This window comes from Sclerotinia sclerotiorum, genomic scaffold (assembly GCF_000146945.2).
Source record: "Sclerotinia sclerotiorum 1980 UF-70 scaffold_16 genomic scaffold, whole genome shotgun sequence".
NCBI classification, from domain to species: domain Eukaryota; kingdom Fungi; phylum Ascomycota; class Leotiomycetes; order Helotiales; family Sclerotiniaceae; genus Sclerotinia; species Sclerotinia sclerotiorum.
In genome coordinates, this window is record NW_001820820.1 from 122,712 (window position 1) to 144,394 (window position 21,683).

The window sequence follows — 21,683 nt, forward strand, 5'->3', positions numbered from 1 at the left end:
TTATATCAAAGAGCAAATTTGGGAATAGGGGAGAGGATTGCCTGGGTGTACTGTACTGTATTAGGTAGGTAGGTAGGTATATGCATGTAGGTATATATGTATATATCTGTATATAGATTATCTGCATTTTATGTAGTATGTTTATTGTCTATAACTCCTCAGTGCAAGAATAAATAACGAAGAATGAAGAATGAAATCTTTTTTTTTCGGGTATATGTAGTTGGGGATTGAAGCGTGAGGTTGATTTGTTTGAATGAAGATTGGGATGGGGATGGGGATTGAGAGGTGAGGTGAGGTAGTTGGATATTTTGAATTACCTAGTATGTTAGGTTAGATTAGATTACTAAAGGATATGTTGAGTTGAAATCATATCATTAAGCAGATGGGAGGTTTTGTATAATGGGTTTAGTGTAGTGTAGTTTGGTGTGGTATATATAGTATGGGGATAGGGGATCTAGGTTATAATATCTAGGAGGAGGTTTAAAAACTTGTAGCAAGATAATAAATAGTTGGAGTGTTGTGATTTTGGGAATCTAGTGAGTGAGTGAGCAAGGTAATATTTGGATTTCTTATGGGCTGGTTGAAGTGTTCTGCAGGTTTCTTTTGCTTTTTGGGTGAGATTTTGTGACGTGAGATGTTGGGTTTCTGAGTTTGGTGGTTGGATGTTCTTTATTGTTCGCTAGAATCAGAGGATACGAGTAGATGTTGTAGTTGTAGAATGTAGTTGTAAAATGCACATCTCTTCTCACGATCACAACGCCTCACACTAGTGATACTCAGTTCTTCACACTACCTATGTAAAGAGTAGAGTGACTTTTGTTTTTGAATTGATGATCATAGTTATAGAGTACAGGGCATCATCTCTCAATGCTTTGGCCCCATCCTCTAAAATTCCATCCCTCCACTCCCAAATATACATATCCAGCACGCCACCTAATCCTATGCTTCTCCCTTACTTCTTGGTAATGGTCAAGGACTCCAAATCAGCACGTTCCTTGGCTTCTGCTGCAATTTCTGCAATGATAGGTGAAAGGTATAGGTAATCCTATAAGTTCATTTGTTAGAGTGCTATTGAAGTGCAGGAATTAGGAAAGCTGCTCACTTCTTCTGGCCTGGTGTGTTGTTCTTTTGGCAAAAGTTGATGTTGAACGGAGCACTATACATAATGTCATTATGCGTCCAATTACTCAATTTCCCGTACAAGAAGGTAACGAACCTGAACAGCTCTTCTCAAACGGAAAACACGATCATAAGCTTCCTTTTGCGGTAAACGTTTAAGCGCAAGAAGGACCTCTTCGGATTCCTCAGGGATCAAATCATCCGCTCTATAAATTGACTAATATCAGTATCCATATCCTCTCTTTCCGTCTCCCAATCTCCCCTCGTTCGATTCCCGGAAGTAAAATCTCGCATACCTCAATCCCAACTGACGGTATCCAGCAGCATTAGCATACCATGAAGCCAACGGCTTCATCATCTTCAAAAGTCCAGGCTTCTTGGAGATCCAGCTTGCTAACGATGGTGCAGACATGATGGGCGATTTATGGGGTGTGTAATGGGGAAAGACGGCGGTATTGGTGGTGTTACTGAGGATTGAAGTTCAAAAGTTATGATGATATTAGGTAAGCGAGTCAGCGTTGTTTGAGGAACTTGTGATTGGTTGGAGTGAGAGAGGAACGGAACGGAATAAATCGGTGGGGAAGATATTGCGATATAAAGTTATGTGATAGATCATTATAACTTTTGGGAATACTCGGTAGGCACGTGGAGGGGATGGAATTATTTCTTTGTTTGAGATGAGAAGCAATGTTCTCTTTCCAATTCATATTTGAAGTTATTCAGTGCAGGTAGTCTGGTAGAGTATTAGACAAGACACTATACTGTCCTTAAGGCTAGAATATGCCTAAATGTTGTATTCTTCTATCTTACCTATTAAAATTAGCACATTTAACATTCACTAACATTTTTGGGCATTTATCCATTAGTTTATGGCTACTACTAGATGCTAAAGAGCTAAAAATGCTAATTAGTAGCAAGATAGCTATAAACACCTACCAACTATACCCAATTGTTGATATTATTACAACAATAACAATAGGTAGCTGTTAGAATCAAGCTTTCTCTGTCTTGAACAAAAAGGACGGATTCACCCCACTTTGTTGAATTGTGAGATTCTAGTCCTTTTCTCGCATTTCTCATGCAAATCCAAATTGTTACCCTTTTCTCTTTTGATATCCGAAGTCCCTACTCGAGTAAAGGCCATTTTGATGACCACAAGTAACCTCAAGTTAATCAAATCATAAGCTCAACCATACTTACGACTCAACCTTTTTGAGGTGTACCTGCTTCTTCATTTTAGCTTGGCGGGTCGAACCCTTTTTATCAAGCGATTGATATTACTACAGTACAAGCTTCCGAGAATTTTAAGCCGATCTTAGGTTCCGGTGCTTCCCACTCAACCACAAATTCCTCCTTCAACCCACTTTCTACAAAGAACAAAAGCCCACCCTTCCAACTTCCAACTCTCGCTCATTCCCACGATTCTTTACCAAATATCCAGGCGATTGTCAATGGCCTGCGATAACCGTTAGCTGTTGTGTCACTGGCGTGCTGCGTGGGATCTTTCCCCGCACACCGGGGCACGAGATTGCAAAGAAAAGAAACGGCGACAATAACTGAAGGCCTTCCAATCCATCGGCGGCTTTCCTCCCGCAATTACTTCTGCCTGTCTGCGGCCGAGGTAGCAGAAGCTATCGAATATTTGCGCCAACAACAATTAAAATGTCACATGAACGCAGCACGCCATCATCACCGCGATCTGAGGATTTTGCGACCTCCCAGCCTACTACTCAACAATTCGCATCGACTTTGGCATTTGGAGGAGGCGATTCACCCATTACTAGATTGGAGAGAATAGCTAGATCAAGGGCGGAATGGGAGTTTAATGCATTTGCGGGGGCGGTGGGTGGTTTTGCTTCTGGAGTTGTTACTTGCCCACTAGATGTCATTAAGACGAAATTACAAGCACAAGGAGGTTTCAGAGCAGCACAAGGATTGGGTTCACAATCTGCTGGACAAGCGGTTTACAGTGGTTTACTTGGAACAGGAAGAGTCATATGGCGGGAAGAAGGGTTGAAAGGACTGTACCGGGGCCTTGGTCCGATCATCCTTGGTTATCTACCAACATGGGCAGTTTGGTTTACGGTTTATGGCAGATCAAAACAGTTTTTTGCACAGAAAAGTGGTATGGATATCCCATGGATAAATTCTGATGGTGAAAATGAAAGCTAAGAAAAAACCTTTACAGATAACACGGTAGTGGTAAATTTTTGGTCCTCGATAATGGCTGGAGCCTCATCTACAATGGTTACGAATCCCATCTGGGTTATAAAAACTCGCCTCATGTCGCAAGTCAGTCGAAAGGCAAAGAGCAATGGAGCTAGACCACCTTGGCATTATCGTTCAACTTTCGATGCCGCAAAAGTGATGTACAGGACTGAAGGAATTTTATCATTCTATTCCGGTCTGACTCCTGCATTACTTGGCTTGACACATGTGGCTGTTCAATTTCCAACTTATGAATATTTGAAGAAAAAGTTCACAGGTCAAGGCATGGGAGAATCTGCGGAAGGTGACGAGAGCGCTCATCTATTCGGAGTACTATCCGCTAGTGTGCTCAGCAAGATTATAGCAAGCTCTACCACATATCCCCATGAAGTCATTCGAACAAGACTTCAAACTCAACAAAGATCCATGCCAGCGGCCTCAACAGAATACAGTGCATTTAGGGGAGGTCTAGAAGGACACTCCCATCAACAAGGGATTCCGAACCCCGTGACTCAAGTTAAACAAGCAGTACCAAAATATAGGGGCATTGTGATGACATTTAAAACGATATTACGCGAAGAAGGATGGAGAGCATTTTATGCTGGTATGGGCACGAATATGATGAGAGCTGTACCGGCGGCTACGACCACTATACTCACTTATGAGTATGTTATGAAACATCTGAATCATGCCAGGGCCGAAGGAATACGAAAATCGGGAGAAGAATTGTAAATGCTTGAATTCTTCGGACAGTCCTGGGGAAGATGACCGAACTAGGCCATATCTCTATGAAGTTCAAGGTGGTAAGAGGTCAAGAAATATTTCTGCATTTTACAGCATTTGAAATTTGCTGGCGTTCGGTCATGTACTCGGCGAGGTATCGAGTTAGCATGATGCGGCTTTTGTGTTTATGGAAAATATTAAAGACGCATACTTGGATGGTACTTTTTTTTGTGAACGAAGAGCTTGTATTTATAGATGGCTTTAGCCATCGAGGCAATGATTGTTTAATATTTCAACTTGACGTAAATATACAATTTTGTAAAGATAGCCCCAGAACTCCTACATGCACCTTGAAAGACAAACTTATATGTAGCTTTGCACCTGGCCGTATAATCTCCAAAAACACCACTTCAATTTTCATCATCATCCTCATTTGACATCACTCTGCTTTCCCAACAAAACCACCTTCTCTTCCCTTGGCCGCTCTCTCCTTCAATCTTCTCTCCACCTCGTGACTCTCAGGCGCATCTCCTTTTGCCCTTAATTCCTCCAAATTATCCTTCGCCGTGCCTAATAATTGTTTCACGGTTTTTTGCTCTTGCGGCACATCTAACTGACCATGACGTCTCAAATTTTCGTTGGCCCAATTTATTTGGCCGCCGTCTGCTTCGCGATGTTTCTGCGCATTTTGCTTTGCTGCTCTAATGGAGATGCGAGCATATGTGTACAGGAGTAACGCCATGGTTGCGGCTGCTAGAGGGGCTGTTACGGTCTGGAAGGAGGGGTTGTTAGCTAGCTGTGCTATGGAGTCGCTGGGAGGAAGGGATTGGATTGGATTGGAGAGAATAGGAATAGGAACAGTACCCTGCTATTTAGATTGAATTTGCGAGGAGGCATTTTGTATTGTTTCTATAGATTTATTTTTGAAAGATTGAAAAAATCGCAATTCACATTTCTCTTCCTCCTCGTTTGCGCCTGTACGGTCTCCTCAAATGATATGATCGAACGGTATTGTGAGTGAACATGGGAAAATTAAAAGAAGCCGAGGACGTCATGCGATCTCTGGGGATCGAGCAGGGATCTTTGAACAAGGGACTTGGCGACTTTTTTTTAAATAGGTAATAAGTCCTCAACACTTTTGCATTGAACATTGATGAACCTGTTGCTATTAATGGTGCTATGAATTAATGGATCGTATTCGATAATCCACGGAGACTTGGTGTGGTTTTCGCACAGTACCTACGCGTCTATCATACGCACATAGACAATGAAGGGATTCAATTTCGCATCGGCGTGGGCGAGGTCGAGACCGAGTACGAAGGCGATCCCCTGGACTTGTGGGAGATGTATTCAGAGAGAAAGGAAGACGTCTTGGGTGCAGAATGCGGCGTACTCGACGGGAAAGAGGGGAGGGAATGGTTATGGTTATGGTTATGGAAATGGTTATCAGCAGAATCGAAGGGGAAATAAGGTTATCATGGCTTCTGCCGTCGGAGGCATTGCTGCGACTGGACTTGCTTTCACGGATGATGTAAGGCATGCGTATGAAGCGGTTGAGAGGACGGGGAGAGTGGTCAGTACGCTCTTTGTTTGTATAAATGAGTGAGTGATTTTTTGATATTGTGTAAAGTTGTTTGGGACAAGTGGCTAATTCGAGGTGCGACAGTTATCGAGTTACATTGAACCATAACGAGAAGACCGAGGACGAAGCGGAGAAAGAATAGAATGTTGAAAGATTGTCATCAGAGATGTGCGGATCGGACATTGAGAGTGTTGGAAAAGAATGGGAGCATATTCATTAAACTAGGGCAACATTTGGTATGGTATTTTTGGTTAGGTGTATTTGCAATGGCTAATTGATTTTTGCAGAGTGCTATGAATTACCTTCTGCCTTTAGAATGGACAACGACGTTTATACCTTTGCAGGACAAATGTCCTGTTTCATCAATGGAGTCGATAGAGAATATGTTTAAGATGGATACAGGCGAACAACTTTCGGATTACTTCTCAGAATTCGCACCTCAACCGATAGGGGCAGCATCGCTAGCCCAGGTACATCTGGCGACTGTCAAGGAATCAGGACAAAAGGTTGCTGTTAAGGTGCAACATCCAAATTTGGCGGAATGGGCAGCTCTTGATCTAGCATTAACTAGTTTTACATTCTCGACATTGAAGAAATTCTTCCCGGAATATGATCTAGAATGGTTATCATCGGAAATGGAAGTTTCTTTGCCAATCGAACTGGACTTTACTGAGGAAGGGAAAAATGCTTTGCGGGCAAAAGACTATTTCTCACGGATACCGGAATTACCGTTGATTATACCTGATGTTTTATGGGCAAAGAAACGCATATTGGTTATGGAGAATGTAGCTGGACATCGTCTAGATGACCTAGAATTTCTCGATTCTAATGGTATTGATCGTGACGAGGTCTCCGCTGCTCTCGCTCATATTTTTAACGAAATGATCTTCGGAAAGGATGCCCCTCTACACTGTGATCCACATGGGGGTAATCTCGCTATACGCAAAAATGACAATCGACGTGGCGCCAATTTCGATGTAATCCTCTACGACCACGGTCTCTACCGTGATATTCCTCTCGGACTTCGACGCTCATATGCAAAACTCTGGCTGGCGGTAATTGACGCTAATGAACCCCGCATGCGCAAATACGCTAAAGAGGTAGCTGGTATAACGGATGAACAATTCCCCCTATTCGCCTCGGCTATAACGGGCCGCGATTACACCATTCTAACAAAAGATGTAGCTCTTCAGCGATCGGAAGAAGAGAAGAAACATATTAATGAAGCATTGGGTGAAGGGATGCTTCAACAACTTGTGCAAATGCTAGGACAGGTTCCGAGGATTATTCTGTTAATATTGAAGACAAATGACTTGACGAGAAGCTTGGACGAGAATTTACATACGCGACAGGGGCCTGTGAGAACATTCTTGATCTTGGCCCGATATTGTTCGAGAACGGTATTTCAGGAACAAATGGAGGATATTAGGGCGAGGGGCAGTCTTTTATGGCCAGCCAATGGTTTTAGGTTGTTGGTAGCATGGTTGGGATATGTAAGGGTGGAGTTAAAGCTAGAGGCTTTTGAGGTTTGGCTGAGAGCTAAAAGATTAATGGGTCAAGCGTAAGGGTACCAGTTGGTGAGGAAATCGTCGTTTATACAGGAGTGGTTAAAACGGGTGGATCTTCGTGTTGATTGATTGGTTGATTGATGCGTACATACATAGGTCTGAAAAAAGAGGAAATATCAGACTTTGGACTTTAGGCTTTAGACTGTTGCGCTCGGAACGAAATGGTGGTTTGGCTACTCTTTGGCGTGCATGAATAAATACTTAGATAAATAGCATTATAAGGTTACATATATATATAGATCATAGAAGAAAGAGGTTGAAGATATATTAGCGAGCGATTATGAGAATTATGATTTGAATTTTTATTGTTTGTTGTTTATATTGTATTTTCATTGTATAGCTCTCTAGGTCCTTGTTTGGTATAGAAGAGGTTGCGAAATTATAACTATGACTAATTATGACTATGACTACAATTGATCCCTACGAAATCTAAATCTAAACCTAAATCTAAATAATGAGATTTTTCAAAGCTAGCTTGCTGGCTAGATAGTCTTGCGAAAGGAGAAAGATTCCACGGCCAGAGTCTTACTAATAATAGAAAATATCAGGGTCATCGTGACGCTCTCAAAGGGTACAGAATATATCTCACTCGATGTTATAGACTAGACTAGATTGTATATTCTAGCACCGTATTGCTTTGGCTTCAGATTTTCCCGACGATACTGTGATGCTTTAGTTCTCTAGTTCTTGAGATCGTGTAATTAATATTGCGGGTTGAGATTTTGGTGTATATTGTTGTGTATATAGTTGGTTGTGTCTGGTCTGGGAAGAGGACTCTGAGATAGATTTTTTTCTGGATATTTGGAGGGGGTGATAGGGATTGTGGAGTTGGGTTGTGGGTTGTCTGAGTCGAGGTCTGATGTTAACGTTGTGGAGGACGGCTGTGGCGCTTTTGGGATTTAGTGATATATTGGGTACGATGTTCGTGTAGTGAATGGTGTAGCGGCTGTGCTTAAGCTTAGGAGTGTTACTTTACTTTCATTACGAGTAATGCAGTCTCGGGATCCATCGCGTTTGATCATCTTTCTCTTTTGTCTTTCCGTGGTTGAAGCTGGTGAATAACTAGTTCAATCATTCGTACATATCTCTGAGCACACAGCTGCCAGTATAATAAGGACAATACGATGGCTCGCTACGTTGCAATAAATGAGGAAGATGCAAAAATATATAATACGTATACCATCCAGGTAGTTAAATATTGCTTGCGGAAATATAATTAGTCAAGTAATTCTCCTGATTCACAATGCTATCTTATACGTGTACCACATTTCCCACTTTTGTTGGAAATAAAGAAGCGAATGTTTGTCTGAGAAACATACTATAGCTGATTCCATAGTAATGTGGAAGATGACTTGGTTTGGTAGCTTTAGCTGCTTCATATATTTGTGTAAATGCATCGATAATGCTGAGCATTTCCCTTGTATTAATCGCAGTGCACATGTATGGGCGAATTTCAGTTTTACCTTCAATAATCCTTTCACATTGCTCATCAATTTCCTCACAAATATGAATAGAAAATGGTAAACTTCATCAAATACCCTTTAGACGAATCTCAACACCTAGGATTCAAGAAAATCATGCCTTAGTAAGATCCGAGGGTGAATTTTTCTAAGCGGCAATTTCGCAATTGGGATGGAAGCTCGACTTAGGTTGGAGTTTTGGTAGTTAAGTGGTATGTGGTGAGTTAACTGATATTTGGTATATATAGAGCTACTTGAGAGATGAATGTTGCCTCGAGCCTTGCGCACAAGTAGATGCTGTTGCACGGGACACCTGTGAGTATTTTCAAAAGAATCTCTTCTAATGTGCAAGTTGCTGTGAGAATTGCCAGACAGAGCTTATGAGACCTAATTGGGCGACGAGGTATGGAAGATTCATAAATAAGGGCAAGAAAGGGGGAATGTGCTGATGTTGATCTAGATGTGACTAAGTTTGGGATAAGAATGAATTCGTATCCATTCTTATGTAGCTGAGTTATGATCTTATATACATACATACATGTTTGGGAAGGTGACCTCGGTGGATTTATCCACCCTAGTATAACCAAGGGTATGAAGATCCCCTTTGCTAATCTTAAACATCGTAAGGACAATACAAGCCGCTTGGAATAGGCCCCTTGGAATAGGACTTAGATATCTTGCAAGTATAGAAAGAATTTTCAGGGTAACCAGTATCCAAAGCTGCGCAAATGACAGGATCTTTATGAGCTTCTAATTGTGTGGGTAGAATATATGTTTACCCGTGCTCATGGGCAATATGGTCCTTACGAGAAGGTTATGAAAGCTCATCCCAGATCCCATTTGGTGTCTTACATCTAGTGAAACTAATACAGGCAATGAGACAAACATCGATACCTCGCTTCTCATCTCGAGATGGAGGAACTAATAGGTCTCAGATGGTAAAACTAGATTCTCTAAAGCAAAAGCCCTCACCAACATCCAAGACTTGCGTCTTCCGCTCCGATAGTTCACGGATTGAGCCTAGAGCTATAAGGGCATGATGTACGAACAATTCATGGTTCCCGGTTTGAAGTATAAGTCATTCCCAGAAACTCGAGACTGAAAAACCCGGCTAACTGGAAGCAGGTTCTTTGCATGAAAAATGCAAATGATCGCTTGAATTGTGGGAGCTGAGGATATCAAAATATGGCTGTGTCGTTATGAGAATCTTGTCCCCTATAGATGACAAAGATCAGGACTGGACGTGATGATACCCTGAACATACACGACTGGCTGATGAACACTTTAGACATAAGGCTTTTTTGTCATCGCATTTTATTCTCCGTACTATTTAATTGTTTTGCTCGTAGTCTTCTAGTATTTCCTTCTTTTCCTTACACTTGAAAACTTACTCCTACAAGTTAGGCATCCGGTCTTGGTTTTTCGGCCCGCAGTTTCGCTCGAGCAAGACTGCCTACCGATTGGGAGCTATAAACGAATCTATCCTCACAACATAATTATCGATAAGCTTTGTATTCATCGATGTTTGTTAAATTTAAAACAATTGTATACATTAGATTGACCAGTTGGTGGATTGAAGCAAGAATGTGAGAGACGATATTGAGTAGCAGCTGGTGAATTTTCCCCTGAATCTGAGCTACCTCGACCTAGACAAGTTGAGCCATATAAGTCAACTAAAGATCTTTGTATAATATACTTGCTACTTCTGATTCGAATACGGATAGTATAATCTTTTCGTGTGTCTTTTTCTGGTGTGCTTTTTGTTTTGTTCATGAGAACTTTCCTCGTTTTTAATGATCTCATGCTACTCGAGTAGTTAAGCCTACAATTGATAATAAAAGATGAAAATAGACAACGAAATAAAACTATAAGTCGTTGATATATTAATGAAACAGACAAATAGAGATAACTCAAATTCTTATATACTAGACGTCCAATCTAAACTCATCATTTTGTTCGTAAAATACAGCCCGTACGATTTTGAGAATCTTTATTCTTGTGATAGTTTCGGATCTTTCGATAGTCAAATTGGCAGTAGTTGTAAGTGAACTTGTATCACAGCCCGATTATGGCCATTTACCAAGAGCATCAAGTAGCAAGCATATAAACTGTAATACAATTTGTTAATTCTTGAATTCGACCTGGATTTAATACACGGATAAGAAAGTTTCTTAGGGGTGTTAATTAGCCGGATTTCTCGCTTAAGTATCACATCCTGAGGACGGAGGACTAATGGCCACACATCCATTATTACCAATTGCTGTTTCAAAGATAGAACAGAACTACGTTCGGATTTTAGGGCACCGATAATTTATTCATTGTCATACTGCTTATACTGATAACCTCGTAATATGCTCATATAGCAGAAAGTCTGGTAACTTACTGCCCGCGGCCCAAATGCTTTCAAAATATGTCTCAAATAGGGATATTTTCACAAGTTGGAATAGTGTGCCCTGTATACTAGGGAGCGTGTTTTATTTAACAATCGATACTCAAATATAATGGAGTTTGGCTGTGATACTTTGGTTGGGACTTTGAGAGCTATAACTGATAGCGTTGTTACGAGGTTTGCCGTCTAGATCACGTGGAAGTGCTCTAGGCTCTCGAGGTGGTTTATAACTAGGCGTCAAGCAGGGACTTAAAGTAATGACAATAATGCAATTCGTAACTAATAGTAGAGTATACTAAATGATTGATCTTGATCTTGAGCACGAAGCTCTATACAAGGAAATCCATCTTGATTATATAGTCCTTCATGCTTCTATGATCACTGGTGATCCTTCATGATCACCAGTGATCACCTATATCGTGATCCTTAGTGATCCTTAATGATCACTACTGATCATTTGTGATCACGTGTCTTGGTAGTTGTGTAGCCCGTCGTAACAAGCGTGTGGTAATTGCAGATAATAATGTGGAAATCCCAAAATAAATGCGAATATGCAACTCCCTTCAGCCTGGCGCCATGCTCTGGAACAACGATTATGATAGTATAAATACGAATGTCTTATTACTCAGGATATTCCGCAGCACAAATGTACGATTTCTTAAACATTGGCTTTGATTCGTCTGTATCTCTTTAATATAGTAACCATTTTGAAATAATAGTTCTGATGAATCTTATTTCTGGACTCACGGCAAGTGAATATCTGTCAGACTCTTTCCCCCGCTCAGTGTGAGAATAATATACTTACTATCCCTGGAACATCCTAGCGTTGCGTCTTCCCTGGTCACATAAATTGTGCAGAAACATGGTACAACGCATGAAAGTAGCGATGAAAAGCGAATGATAGGAAATGAAAGAGCTCGATATGAAAGAAAGTACATACTGCTGCACCGAAGATTGCATCGGTAAAGAGAACCCAAAGTTTAGACATGTAACTTAGACACATAATGTAAGAAATTCTTGACAGTGTCATGAGGTACAAAACACGGCTCTCCCAACATTCTCACCATTCTCACCATTCCAAGCATTCACCTCCACCACCCATGCCATCACATTATAGGTAATAGACTGTCATCTACACACATTCCCCAGCCTGTTGCAAGCAGATCAATACACAATCACGATAACCCTAACATTAACTCATGAAACTAATGATGCAGCTCGCTAGACCGCCGCCAAAGAAATTCCTGATGAGTTGATTGCAACCAAAAAAAACGGACAGAAAGCCGAAGTTCTGAGGATAAGCCCAATTCTATTATTTTGATGCTCTATCTTCTCGGACTACGGATTAGTTGGTATATCTAGTCATTGCGCTACAATAATATTTCCGTCATCGTAAGGATATAAAGTGACCGTTGGCCGGGATAAGTTTGTCTGTCGGAGTGCATATGTTCAAAATATTGCCACGCTTTCTACCGTTCCCCTCCTTAACTTCCTTCCTAATATTTACATTGACTGTTTGTATTTAATGTCATATGAAATAAAAAAATGTTTCTTCATTGCTAGATATATTTTGTCATCCATGCTCCAGCTGAGGAAATTAATCCAAATTTCACATTACGCTACTAAATGCAACTCCTGAGTTGATAGACATACGCATACATATACGCAGCAGTCTCTCGATGACGCTGACGTTGAAAATGCAGGCAAACTGCCCCCGTCTAAGCATAAAATAAGTACTTTGCGGTGATTCGCTTGAAAGAGACGGCTACGTCTAGGTTACTTCTCGCCTGTTTTAGTACCACTCATTTGAGTGTTTGGAGAAAAAAAAAAAACTTTACAAATGTTTTGAAATGAAATCACGAACTAACATCAACCATTCAATTGCCTAAGAGGAAAGGCCATTGAAATTTTGCGTATTGAGACCAATGGTTGATTTCATGCAGTTATAAGCAGAGTCTACCGATGTTGAAAATGATGGATGATTTTTGACCTGCAGAGTAGCACATGAAAATGCTATTCGTCATAATTGACTACCATACATTGAAAAATTTATGCTATATGAAACTTTTAACTCTTCTGATAATTTTATTTGAGGCCAAGCATTGGGCCAAAGAAATGCAAGATTCGCTTTTCAGTATGTAAAGCCGACTACATAGAGAGGGCTAGTATATGATACATGTATATCTCTTTAGTCCTTTAGCAAAGACTCGTCCTAGCTATAACATTCAGCTGAAAGGTGGGAGCCAGAATGGATATCCACCGTTCTTGATACGGAAAACGCTGAGCAAAAAGCTGTACATAACGAAGATGACTCCACTCCATACGAGGACCGCGACTTGCTGAATCTTCGGATCTGCAATGCGGGGAACTTTGAGAGCCAAAGAAATTGTTGCAAAGGATAGAAGCCCATCTGGTCGATTCTGTTAGTATTGCAGTAGAAAGCAGTAGGTATCATAAATGGAGTTCTTACACATGGCAGCAATAATTTGTGTTTCCAAACCATATTGATTCGAGAATCCTCCAGCAAAGTAGCTGACACCACCACGTCCATCACCGGCTACGTATGGAACCTTGCGAATATGGTTGAACATATGGCCACTGGTGAATAAAAGGATGGAAATCAAGCTGACTGCGGCCCAAACATTTCGATTTTGAACAATGGGCAAAACATATGGCCATGCAACACTGATGAAGGTTAACGTTCCTAATATGGTAGTGGTTACAGCGATAACACGAATCCAGTTGATGGGTCGTTTAACCGGAGGATGTGGTCGATCGGGAAGATATTTAGCAATCCAGGAGTGGATACTTTCGGCGCTTTGGGGTCCCTTTGTAAAATCAAATCTTACCGGGCCATTGATTGTCGAGGCATGAGGGCCAACGGTAGGTAGAAAGAGTAGAAGTACGGGAGCAGTTTGCAGATTAAGCTATCTCAAGATTAGTTTTGATAGACTGGTAGGTTTGTAGCGCCGAACGTACAGATTGGAAAGTGGCTTTGCCATCCATAAAGTCAAGCGTCCCGAAGAGCAAGCGGGATTCCCCTTGCTTATCCCCTTTTGTCCAACCCTTTGACAATAGATCCCATTCTGGTTGAAATTCACGACATAATTGGCATCCGAATCTAGTTTCCAAAGCCGTCAACAACACGGCTACGGAGTAGTCCCTTGGAGCAGTGGTCAATTTGGCATATACATTATCGTCGAGCTTCAATGGGGTAGAAGAGAGAGATTTGGTATGGTATCGTTCAAAGTTATCGACTGCGGGTTTTTTGGCACCTAGAGCAGCTATAGGTAGCAAGGAGACCACCAGCGTCTTAAGGAAATGCATTTTAGATAAAATGCAAGGCAAATATGCCTTTGAAGAGTGGAATTGACAATGTCGTGGCAAGAAAAGAATCAAAGTATTGTAGCCAGTGGTACTTTATTGAACGAATTGAAGCATTGAAGATTCAAGATTCAAGATATCATCACCAAACACTTACGAAGCTTCGTAGCGTGTCCTCAATTCAACTCGGCAAGTTCCACCTCGCGGGGCTGGCATTTTATGGCCTAGGATTACAGGACGGGTGTGTCAATATAAAGCAATCGTGCCTGAGGTTACAATCTGATCGAGCACAGCGTCGGCCCGGCAACATTGTTAAACACATTACGAGACTTTTGTTGACTTTCGATCGTGGTTGAAGATTTGACCTTAACAGTTATTATATTACATTTTATCCTCACAAATATAAATTCAAAATGGATCAGGTATTGTCATACAACGATGATGAACACATTGAAAGCGTATGTTTACACAATCTCTAATTATTTAAATACATGAGAGATATAGGAGTTTTTATGGCTAACACAATCCATAGCGATTGATGAAATCACAATGTTTAGAGTTGGCATATCAGGAAGCACTGCAGAATACAGAATTAATCGTTAAAGATGAAGCGAGCAGACGACTCAGACTACAGATACTCTTATTGGAAAATGAGAATGATGAATTGCACGTTCAACTGGCCACTGAGGAGGACCGAATCGATGGAGTAGAGGAAGAAAATGAGGATTTGCGAGCACGTCTTGAGCAGGCTCAAGAAGATACGAAGAAGGTTGAAACAGACTTAAGAATGCAGACACGAGAACTTAATAATGTCAAGGTAATACCAGTTCATCGGGCATAATCAAATACCATTCTAATACATGACTACATAGGCGGAGCTAAAATCTATGAGTGGAGTAACAATGGACTCGACGAAGGTTCTTACAGAGAAGCTGGCTCTTACCCGTGAGGTCGCTATATTGAAACCCGAGTTGGAACATTTACGTTCGCAAGTTGCACATCAACAATCAATTCTAGCGGAGAAGTTGGCACTTGAGCGACAAGTTAGCACTCTAGAGGTAGAACTAGAAACGGAGCGTCGTGCTTTGAATCGTGCCACTGAAAAGAACAACGACCACTCAAAGGAGGTTGAGCTTCAACAAAAAATTGAGGCACTGCAGAAAGATATTTCGGAGGAAAAGCGAGAAAGAGAGAAGGTTGAGAAAGAGATGGCGAAAGAAGCATCTGCTGCCCAGAAGGAGTTTGCACAAGAGAAGCGTGAAATTGAGAAGAGCCACAAAGAGACAGAGAAGGAGACAGAGATCCTTCGTAAGGAGCTGGTAATTCTGAAGCGTGAGAACGAGGGGCGGCAAGCTGGAGAGAAGGAGATAGAGGCTCTTAAGAATGAAATCGCACTTTTAAAGAGCAAAAATGAAAAAGGACAGCAATCTGGCGAAAAGGAAATCGAGGCTCTGAGAAAAGAGTTCTCGCAAACGAAGCGAGAAATCGAAAAAGCACACAAGAACACACAGAAGGAGTTGGCCGCTTCTCAAGCTCAGGTGGAAACTTTGGAAAGTGAAATTGATCAGCTTCGTGATAGTGAGAAAGGGCAGAAACGGGGTGAGGAGGAAGTGGAGGTCCTCAGAAAGGAATTTGCCCATACAAAGCGAGACATTGAAAAGGCTCATAAGGACACACAGAAAGAGTTGGCGGCTTCTCGGGTTTTGATCGGATCCCTAGAGAGCAAGGTTGAGCAGCTCCGTACCAAAATGTGCGCCGCAAGAGAACAGTTGAAAGAATGTCAGGCTGAACTGAATGAGGCACGCACTGCAGCTCTGAAGCTCCCCGTTGTGACAAGTCGGGAGGCCATTCCAGTGAAAGATTCACGCAAGAGATCTGCCCGAGAGATGAACATGGATATCACTATTGGAACGCCGGATGGAGTAGCAGGACGCGGAAAGCGAGCTGTGGCAAACAGGGGTAGGGCTGACCAGACGATGTTGGGAGAAAAGTCAACGTTTTCCATCACACCCTACCTGAACAAGACGATCAATATGGCCCCAGATACACCAGAAAGTGGAGAATCGCCCGGAGATATGGATGGAAAAGTAACGGAGACAGAAAGATCTATTGAGGACGACCAGTTACCGGAAGAACAGGAGGAGAGTCCTGAATCACCTGTACAGCAGGTCAAACCCAAGCTTAAGGCAAGGAAGAAGCTAGCCGACAAATCCTCTGGTGACGAAAAGAAAGTGTTGGTCGAAGCGAAGACTGGTACCAAGAATAAGAAGTCTGTAGCCCAAAAACTTAAGGAATCGCGTACGTTGGATAAAGTTACAGAGGAAGATGAAGGGGACGAAAATGAACAACCCAAGAAACCTGCAGCGCGCAAAATCAAGGCACAACGCATGCTAGAGAAGGTTGCCGAGGAAGAGGATGAAGATGAAAACGAACAGCCTGAGGAACCAGAAAATTCCGAAGAGCGAGAAATTGCAAAGCCCATAAAAGCTAAGGCAAAGGCTATGGAGGAGCCAGAGCAAAAGAAGAAGAAACGTAAAGTCCTTGGAGGCGGTGCCAAGACACTATTTGATGACGAGGATGGCGAAGCTCCCAAGAAACCGGCAAAGATAGCACTTGGCCCAGCGAGGTTGCTGGGTAAAGGTGGTCTCGCTGGACCAAGGGGAGGGCTAAAAGGCGGCCTCGCAACTGGTGGTGGGTTCGGAGCATTCTCGCCTTTGAAGAAGGATCGTAGGGGTGCTGGAGCAAGTTTCTTAGCATAAGCTGTCGAGGATTAATGAAGCAATTAGGCGTTTAGGATAGGGAGAGTGCAGGCTCACTTGGCGGCGTTTGTCTTTGATCTAGTAGGTAGTCAAAAACTACATGATTTGTGTTCAGAAATCAATTTTCTTCAAGCTACTCGTAATTGTGTCTTCAAACTCGGCTTTCTGGTTGTGTCACTAAACAATATCATATGCTCTTGTTTGCTCCCATGAAGGATGAAGCCTTTAACTAATCACAAATAATGAGCATAGTCCAATAGATGGCCCCATTTGAGTATCGTAAATTTTGGTTAAAAAAAAATTCGGTTCAGACGATATTAATTCTGTACCCAACCATTAGACCCCCTAAATCTTCCAACCCCCCTCACTAGACGAGACAAAAAATTTCCGTCACAAGCTACCAGGTCCATATGCTATCCCAGCGACTGGCCCCCACAGTCTTTTCCTCCGGACTCGGATTACTCCCACGGCACCAATTATGCATTCCCGCCATCCTCACCTATAAACATGCGGGGTCAATTGTTGCGCGGGGCCATCCCGATATGAAATTTCACAACGGCGCCGTCCGCACATCATCTTCGTCTTCGTCGACGCGATGGAAAACTAGACAGGGAAGAGATTCCTTCTCGAGAGATGCAAAGGTCCAGGGTTTGAAGAGTAGAGCTGCTTTTAAACTTCTTGAAGTGCGTATTCTTTGTTTGGTTTTTTTACCTACCTACCTGCCTACCTACCTGCCTGATGTTTAGTGAGTGAGTGAGTGAGTGAGTGAGTGGGGATTTGGGTGTTGATTTGATTCTGGTGCAGATTGATGCGAAGTATAAAATTTTTAGGAGGGGACAGACGGTGGTTGATTTGGTGAGTTCTTTTTGTGTTTGTAGGAGAGGATGGGGTGGATGGAATAAAGTGGGATTATGAGGGAATATGTTATTAAACTGAGGAATTATAGGGATATGCGCCGGGTAGTTGGTCTCAGGTTCGTTATCTTCAGAGCTCTTTTCTATCTATTTCCATTCATACCCACCTACCTATCCATAAAATAACACACATACTCACACCAAACCCCAACCAAACAGGTAGCAGTCGAGCGCACCAAACCCGGCGGACGAATCCTGGGCATCGATATCATACCCGCACAACCCCCCAAAGGCGTCTCCACCATCCAAGGCAACTTCCTCTCAACCGGCGTCCAAGAATCCGTCAAACAATTCCTATCCGACCCTGATCGCGGCCGACCGCGCAAATCCCTCTTCGCAGACGACGCGGAGGATATCGAGCCGGAACCCAGCTATCTAGAATTAGAACGACATATGGATGATAATAACGCGACGGCAGGGGATCACGTAGGGAAGAAACGGGGACGAGCTCCAGAGGAGCAGGATGAGGGAAAGATAGTCGATGTGGTGCTAAGTGATATGTGCGAACCCTGGAAGCAGACGGCGGGTTTTTGGAAGAGAAGTCTGAGTGACCCTTATTTCAGGATGATGAATACGACCGGTATCAAGTTCTCGGATCATGCGGGTAGTATGGTATGTACTTTGAGCTATTTCTTATGTTTATTTTTATATTGAATTTGATTTACCACTCTAATCTTTACGTATGTATAGGATCTTTGCGCGGCGGCTCTACGATTTGCTTTTGACACGCTGAAGCCTGGAGGACATTTCGTTTGTAAATTTTATCAAGGGTCCGAGGATAAACAGTTGGAGTTACAGCTCAAGAAGTTGTTTAGCGCGGTGCATAGAGAGAAGCCCGAGTCATCTAGAAGTGTGAGTGAGCCCAGGCAATTGCAATGATAGAACATGTGCTCATCGTCAACAGGAATCCAAGGAGGCATTTTTCGTAGCTCTTAGGCGGAAGACGGAGGTTGATGGCGTAGCTTTAGGCTATGTTGATGATGTAAGAGTATGAACAGGAGTACAATCTGTGTGTTCGCACTTGTAGGGTTATGTAGATCAGTGGTATAGTGATAAATGAATCTTCACATATGCAAATGGGAAATTTGAATAAGGGTGGAATCACATTGTTCATGACTGCTACTCCTATATGCATCGATACCACTATTTTCTTGTAGTATTCATATGCTGAAGACTGTACTGCTGACCCAGCTCGCCTTAAATAGCTTGTTGACATCCCTCCATCCTTCTCTGAGGTATCTAGACCAGCAAAGCCAGAAGTTCGTAACTGCACTCCCCAAATTAGGCCATTTAGACCTTGAAACCTCTGGACCTTCTGCGTCCACGAGCCTTCTCGAACTTGCGTCCCTTGGACTCGACATATGGTTTCTATTGTAGACATGTCAGTTTTGCCAACTAAAGACCCTGTTGCGTTTATTACCTTGTGCTTGTGTGGGCCGAAACCGAAATGCTTGAAAGCCTCTCTGGAGTTCTTTGGTCCTCTGAGGAGAACGGTGTTGCTTCCAGTTGGGGATCTGAGAGCTAATTGATCCAAAGTCAAAGCCTCACCACCGGCGGCAAGAATGCGGGCACGGGCCGTAGCGGTAAATCGGAGAGCGGCAACGCTGACCTTTGGGACGGTAAGGAGGCGGTTGTCATCGGTGACAGTGCCAATGATGACAACGGTTCTCTTCTCCTCCTTGTCGGTTTGGGATGCGATTCTGGAGATAGAAACGGGAGGTCTGTTGACGCGGGACATAAAAAGTCTGCGGAGGACAACCTTGTTGAAGGAAGCTTCAGTTCGGCCTGTGTAGAAATCAGAAGTTAGCGCATGTTATTTTGGTCAGAAAGAACGACATGAATAACTTACGAGCCAAGAAGCGGTAGAGCTTTACCAATAACTTAAGGTAAACATTGTCACTCTTTGGCGTCTTACGGTGAGTGTTGCGCACGTGGTGGTTGTCAAGATCGATACCTAGTTAGAATATTCCTCGTCAGCCTATGATCAGGTATGCTCTTCACATCGGTCTTGCAGACACAATGTTGCGCAGATAATTGAGATCTTTTACGATGCGATTTGAGAGTTTAGTCTTTCAACTTCATCTCAATTCATCGTAAAGCCACTCAATTTCCACTTGCACACGATGGCTGGAATGGAACTCGGTGTCACCTACCCATGGTTGGCGATTTTGGGGGGTTTGTCGTCGAGGGTGTCGAGAAGTCGTTGATAGATTCCAGTGAAGGAAAAACAATTTCGAAGAGATTTGAGAATATGGACCCAGTGCGTGAATTCGCTTAAAATTTTCGGTGGAGATAACTGATGCCTTGTGGATTCCTAAGGCATCAATTCTCTTGAAATTTTCATGAGTTTTCTGTCAAGGCTGACCGCCTGGAACCGAAGTATCGGGTACATATGAAGCTAGTTACTTTTACTCGGCTTCGATAAAGTGGTGAAAGGAGTCGAGTGAAATTGGAGTCGGAAAAAGATTCAAGCCCAAAAAACAATAATGGAATTCACATCCTTCATACTTCCCATATTTGGTAGATATATGTGGTGGACAAGAATATAGCTAGATATCTATCTACAAGCAATGAACGGACCTTCCGACTTGCCTATCAGCATATCTACTATCAAAAGTCCATACCAAGCAGTCCAAGTTCGGCATATTCACAATGAAATTCGAACTATAGTAGTGTAGCTCCTCTGTCCATATTCACATTAGATCAGCACTGTAAATTTTGAATGTGAAGTTGATGATACAGCATTCCAGTTGTTGGATTATCTGCTCTTGAGCCTACTAGGCGTTCATTACTCATGAACTTCTTAATGACTAAGTAACAACGGCAAATCCATACCGAAAACTTTCGTTGCTGACGGGAAACTACGGAAGGTCTAGGCAAGTTGACATCACTTCTGCAATTATGGGTTATGGGGTAATTCTGTCTCCATGTATTAAAAGCACGGAAGATTTCCAAACGTTGGCCTTGGGTAAACTCGTGAAGATATCAAAAGTTATTAAGGTTACTCGAGGAGAGTAGTAAGAGAGAATAAAATAACATGTCAGATATTTGCAAGATCTTACTCGTACATGTAAGAGTCTTACAATGAAAAATTCAAGCCAATTTCTTACCAATGACTAATAAATAGAAGCATGGATGGAACTTTCCATCATAACCCTTTATGAATGATTTGCAGAGTAAAGTTTTTCCCGCTTGACTTTTATTAGCTACTGGTCGATTGGTCGAGCTCGAGAATGTCAAAGTTTACCTGCCTACCTCCTCTAATAAAGTTCTCCATTACCCGCAACCCGGCATATCATCAATCCACCCTGGAATCCTGTTAAATTTCAAATACTGGAGTTCAAAGTACAAATTACAATACCACACCCCGTACACATAGACCTATGAAATTATTCTAGACTTCTTTAATTTTCTTGTCTTTTAATTCACTAGGCATTTTGACTAACTTGTTCAGTGTCCTCCTGTTATTGATTCTCTTCTATTTTTTGCATCATTACTCCCTGACTAAATTGAAAATCCCATTTGGTGGCACTGTTCCTTGATCTCTTCCATTCAAGCCCCGTCCGTCTAAAGAAGTCAACCCAGCCAGCCTCGCAACCTCTCCACATCTCTACCTAATTGTACCTGTACGAAATAT

At 42.3% G+C, this 21,683-nt stretch overlaps 10 protein-coding genes across 10 annotated transcripts; 5 read left to right on the forward strand and 5 right to left on the reverse strand.

Annotated features, from left to right (window-relative positions):
- Positions 1–952: 952 nt before the first annotated feature.
- SS1G_10576 (hypothetical protein) lies at positions 953–1,531 on the reverse strand (the record flags this gene model as incomplete). Its single annotated transcript, XM_001588080.1, has 3 exons — positions 953–1,045; positions 1,217–1,325; positions 1,416–1,531. 3 exons carry the CDS (start codon positions 1,529–1,531, stop codon positions 953–955), a joined length of 318 nt encoding a protein of 105 aa, XP_001588130.1.
- Positions 1,532–2,781: 1,250 nt separating this feature from the next.
- SS1G_10577 (hypothetical protein) lies at positions 2,782–4,171 on the forward strand (the record flags this gene model as incomplete). Its single annotated transcript, XM_001588081.1, has 3 exons — positions 2,782–3,244; positions 3,308–3,992; positions 4,105–4,171. The coding sequence occupies 3 exons, from the start codon at positions 2,782–2,784 to the stop codon at positions 4,169–4,171; spliced, it is 1,215 nt and encodes a 404-aa protein (XP_001588131.1).
- Positions 4,172–4,489: 318 nt separating this feature from the next.
- SS1G_10578 (predicted protein) lies at positions 4,490–4,947 on the reverse strand (the record flags this gene model as incomplete). The annotated part of the gene is made up of 2 exons (XM_001588082.1): positions 4,490–4,822; positions 4,915–4,947. 2 exons carry the CDS (start codon positions 4,945–4,947, stop codon positions 4,490–4,492), a joined length of 366 nt encoding a protein of 121 aa, XP_001588132.1.
- A 370-nt stretch (positions 4,948–5,317) lies between these two features.
- On the forward strand, positions 5,318–7,197 carry SS1G_10579 (hypothetical protein; the record flags this gene model as incomplete). The annotated part of the gene is made up of 2 exons (XM_001588083.1): positions 5,318–5,623; positions 5,920–7,197. 2 exons carry the CDS (start codon positions 5,318–5,320, stop codon positions 7,195–7,197), a joined length of 1,584 nt encoding a protein of 527 aa, XP_001588133.1.
- A 1,127-nt stretch (positions 7,198–8,324) lies between these two features.
- Positions 8,325–9,666, forward strand: SS1G_10580 (predicted protein; the record flags this gene model as incomplete). The annotated part of the gene is made up of 4 exons (XM_001588084.1): positions 8,325–8,387; positions 8,909–8,975; positions 9,211–9,282; positions 9,596–9,666. 4 exons carry the CDS (start codon positions 8,325–8,327, stop codon positions 9,664–9,666), a joined length of 273 nt encoding a protein of 90 aa, XP_001588134.1.
- A 387-nt stretch (positions 9,667–10,053) lies between these two features.
- Positions 10,054–12,052, reverse strand: SS1G_10581 (predicted protein; the record flags this gene model as incomplete). Its single annotated transcript, XM_001588085.1, has 5 exons — positions 10,054–10,113; positions 10,212–10,306; positions 11,044–11,120; positions 11,855–11,886; positions 11,990–12,052. The coding sequence occupies 5 exons, from the start codon at positions 12,050–12,052 to the stop codon at positions 10,054–10,056; spliced, it is 327 nt and encodes a 108-aa protein (XP_001588135.1).
- Positions 12,053–13,274: 1,222 nt separating this feature from the next.
- Positions 13,275–14,376, reverse strand: SS1G_10582 (hypothetical protein; the record flags this gene model as incomplete). Its single annotated transcript, XM_001588086.1, has 3 exons — positions 13,275–13,469; positions 13,899–13,976; positions 14,029–14,376. The coding sequence occupies 3 exons, from the start codon at positions 14,374–14,376 to the stop codon at positions 13,275–13,277; spliced, it is 621 nt and encodes a 206-aa protein (XP_001588136.1).
- Positions 14,377–14,786: 410 nt separating this feature from the next.
- SS1G_10583 (hypothetical protein) lies at positions 14,787–17,132 on the forward strand (the record flags this gene model as incomplete). Its single annotated transcript, XM_001588087.1, has 3 exons — positions 14,787–14,831; positions 14,906–15,190; positions 15,246–17,132. 3 exons carry the CDS (start codon positions 14,787–14,789, stop codon positions 17,130–17,132), a joined length of 2,217 nt encoding a protein of 738 aa, XP_001588137.1.
- Positions 17,133–17,674: 542 nt separating this feature from the next.
- On the forward strand, positions 17,675–19,040 carry SS1G_10584 (21S rRNA (uridine(2791)-2'-O)-methyltransferase MRM2; the record flags this gene model as incomplete). The annotated part of the gene is made up of 4 exons (XM_001588088.1): positions 17,675–17,815; positions 18,206–18,658; positions 18,737–18,898; positions 18,951–19,040. The coding sequence occupies 4 exons, from the start codon at positions 17,675–17,677 to the stop codon at positions 19,038–19,040; spliced, it is 846 nt and encodes a 281-aa protein (XP_001588138.1).
- A 296-nt stretch (positions 19,041–19,336) lies between these two features.
- SS1G_10585 (60S ribosomal protein L18) lies at positions 19,337–20,203 on the reverse strand (the record flags this gene model as incomplete). The annotated part of the gene is made up of 4 exons (XM_001588089.1): positions 19,337–19,414; positions 19,467–19,831; positions 19,896–20,000; positions 20,200–20,203. 4 exons carry the CDS (start codon positions 20,201–20,203, stop codon positions 19,337–19,339), a joined length of 552 nt encoding a protein of 183 aa, XP_001588139.1.
- Between the last annotated feature and the right edge of the window lie 1,480 nt (positions 20,204–21,683).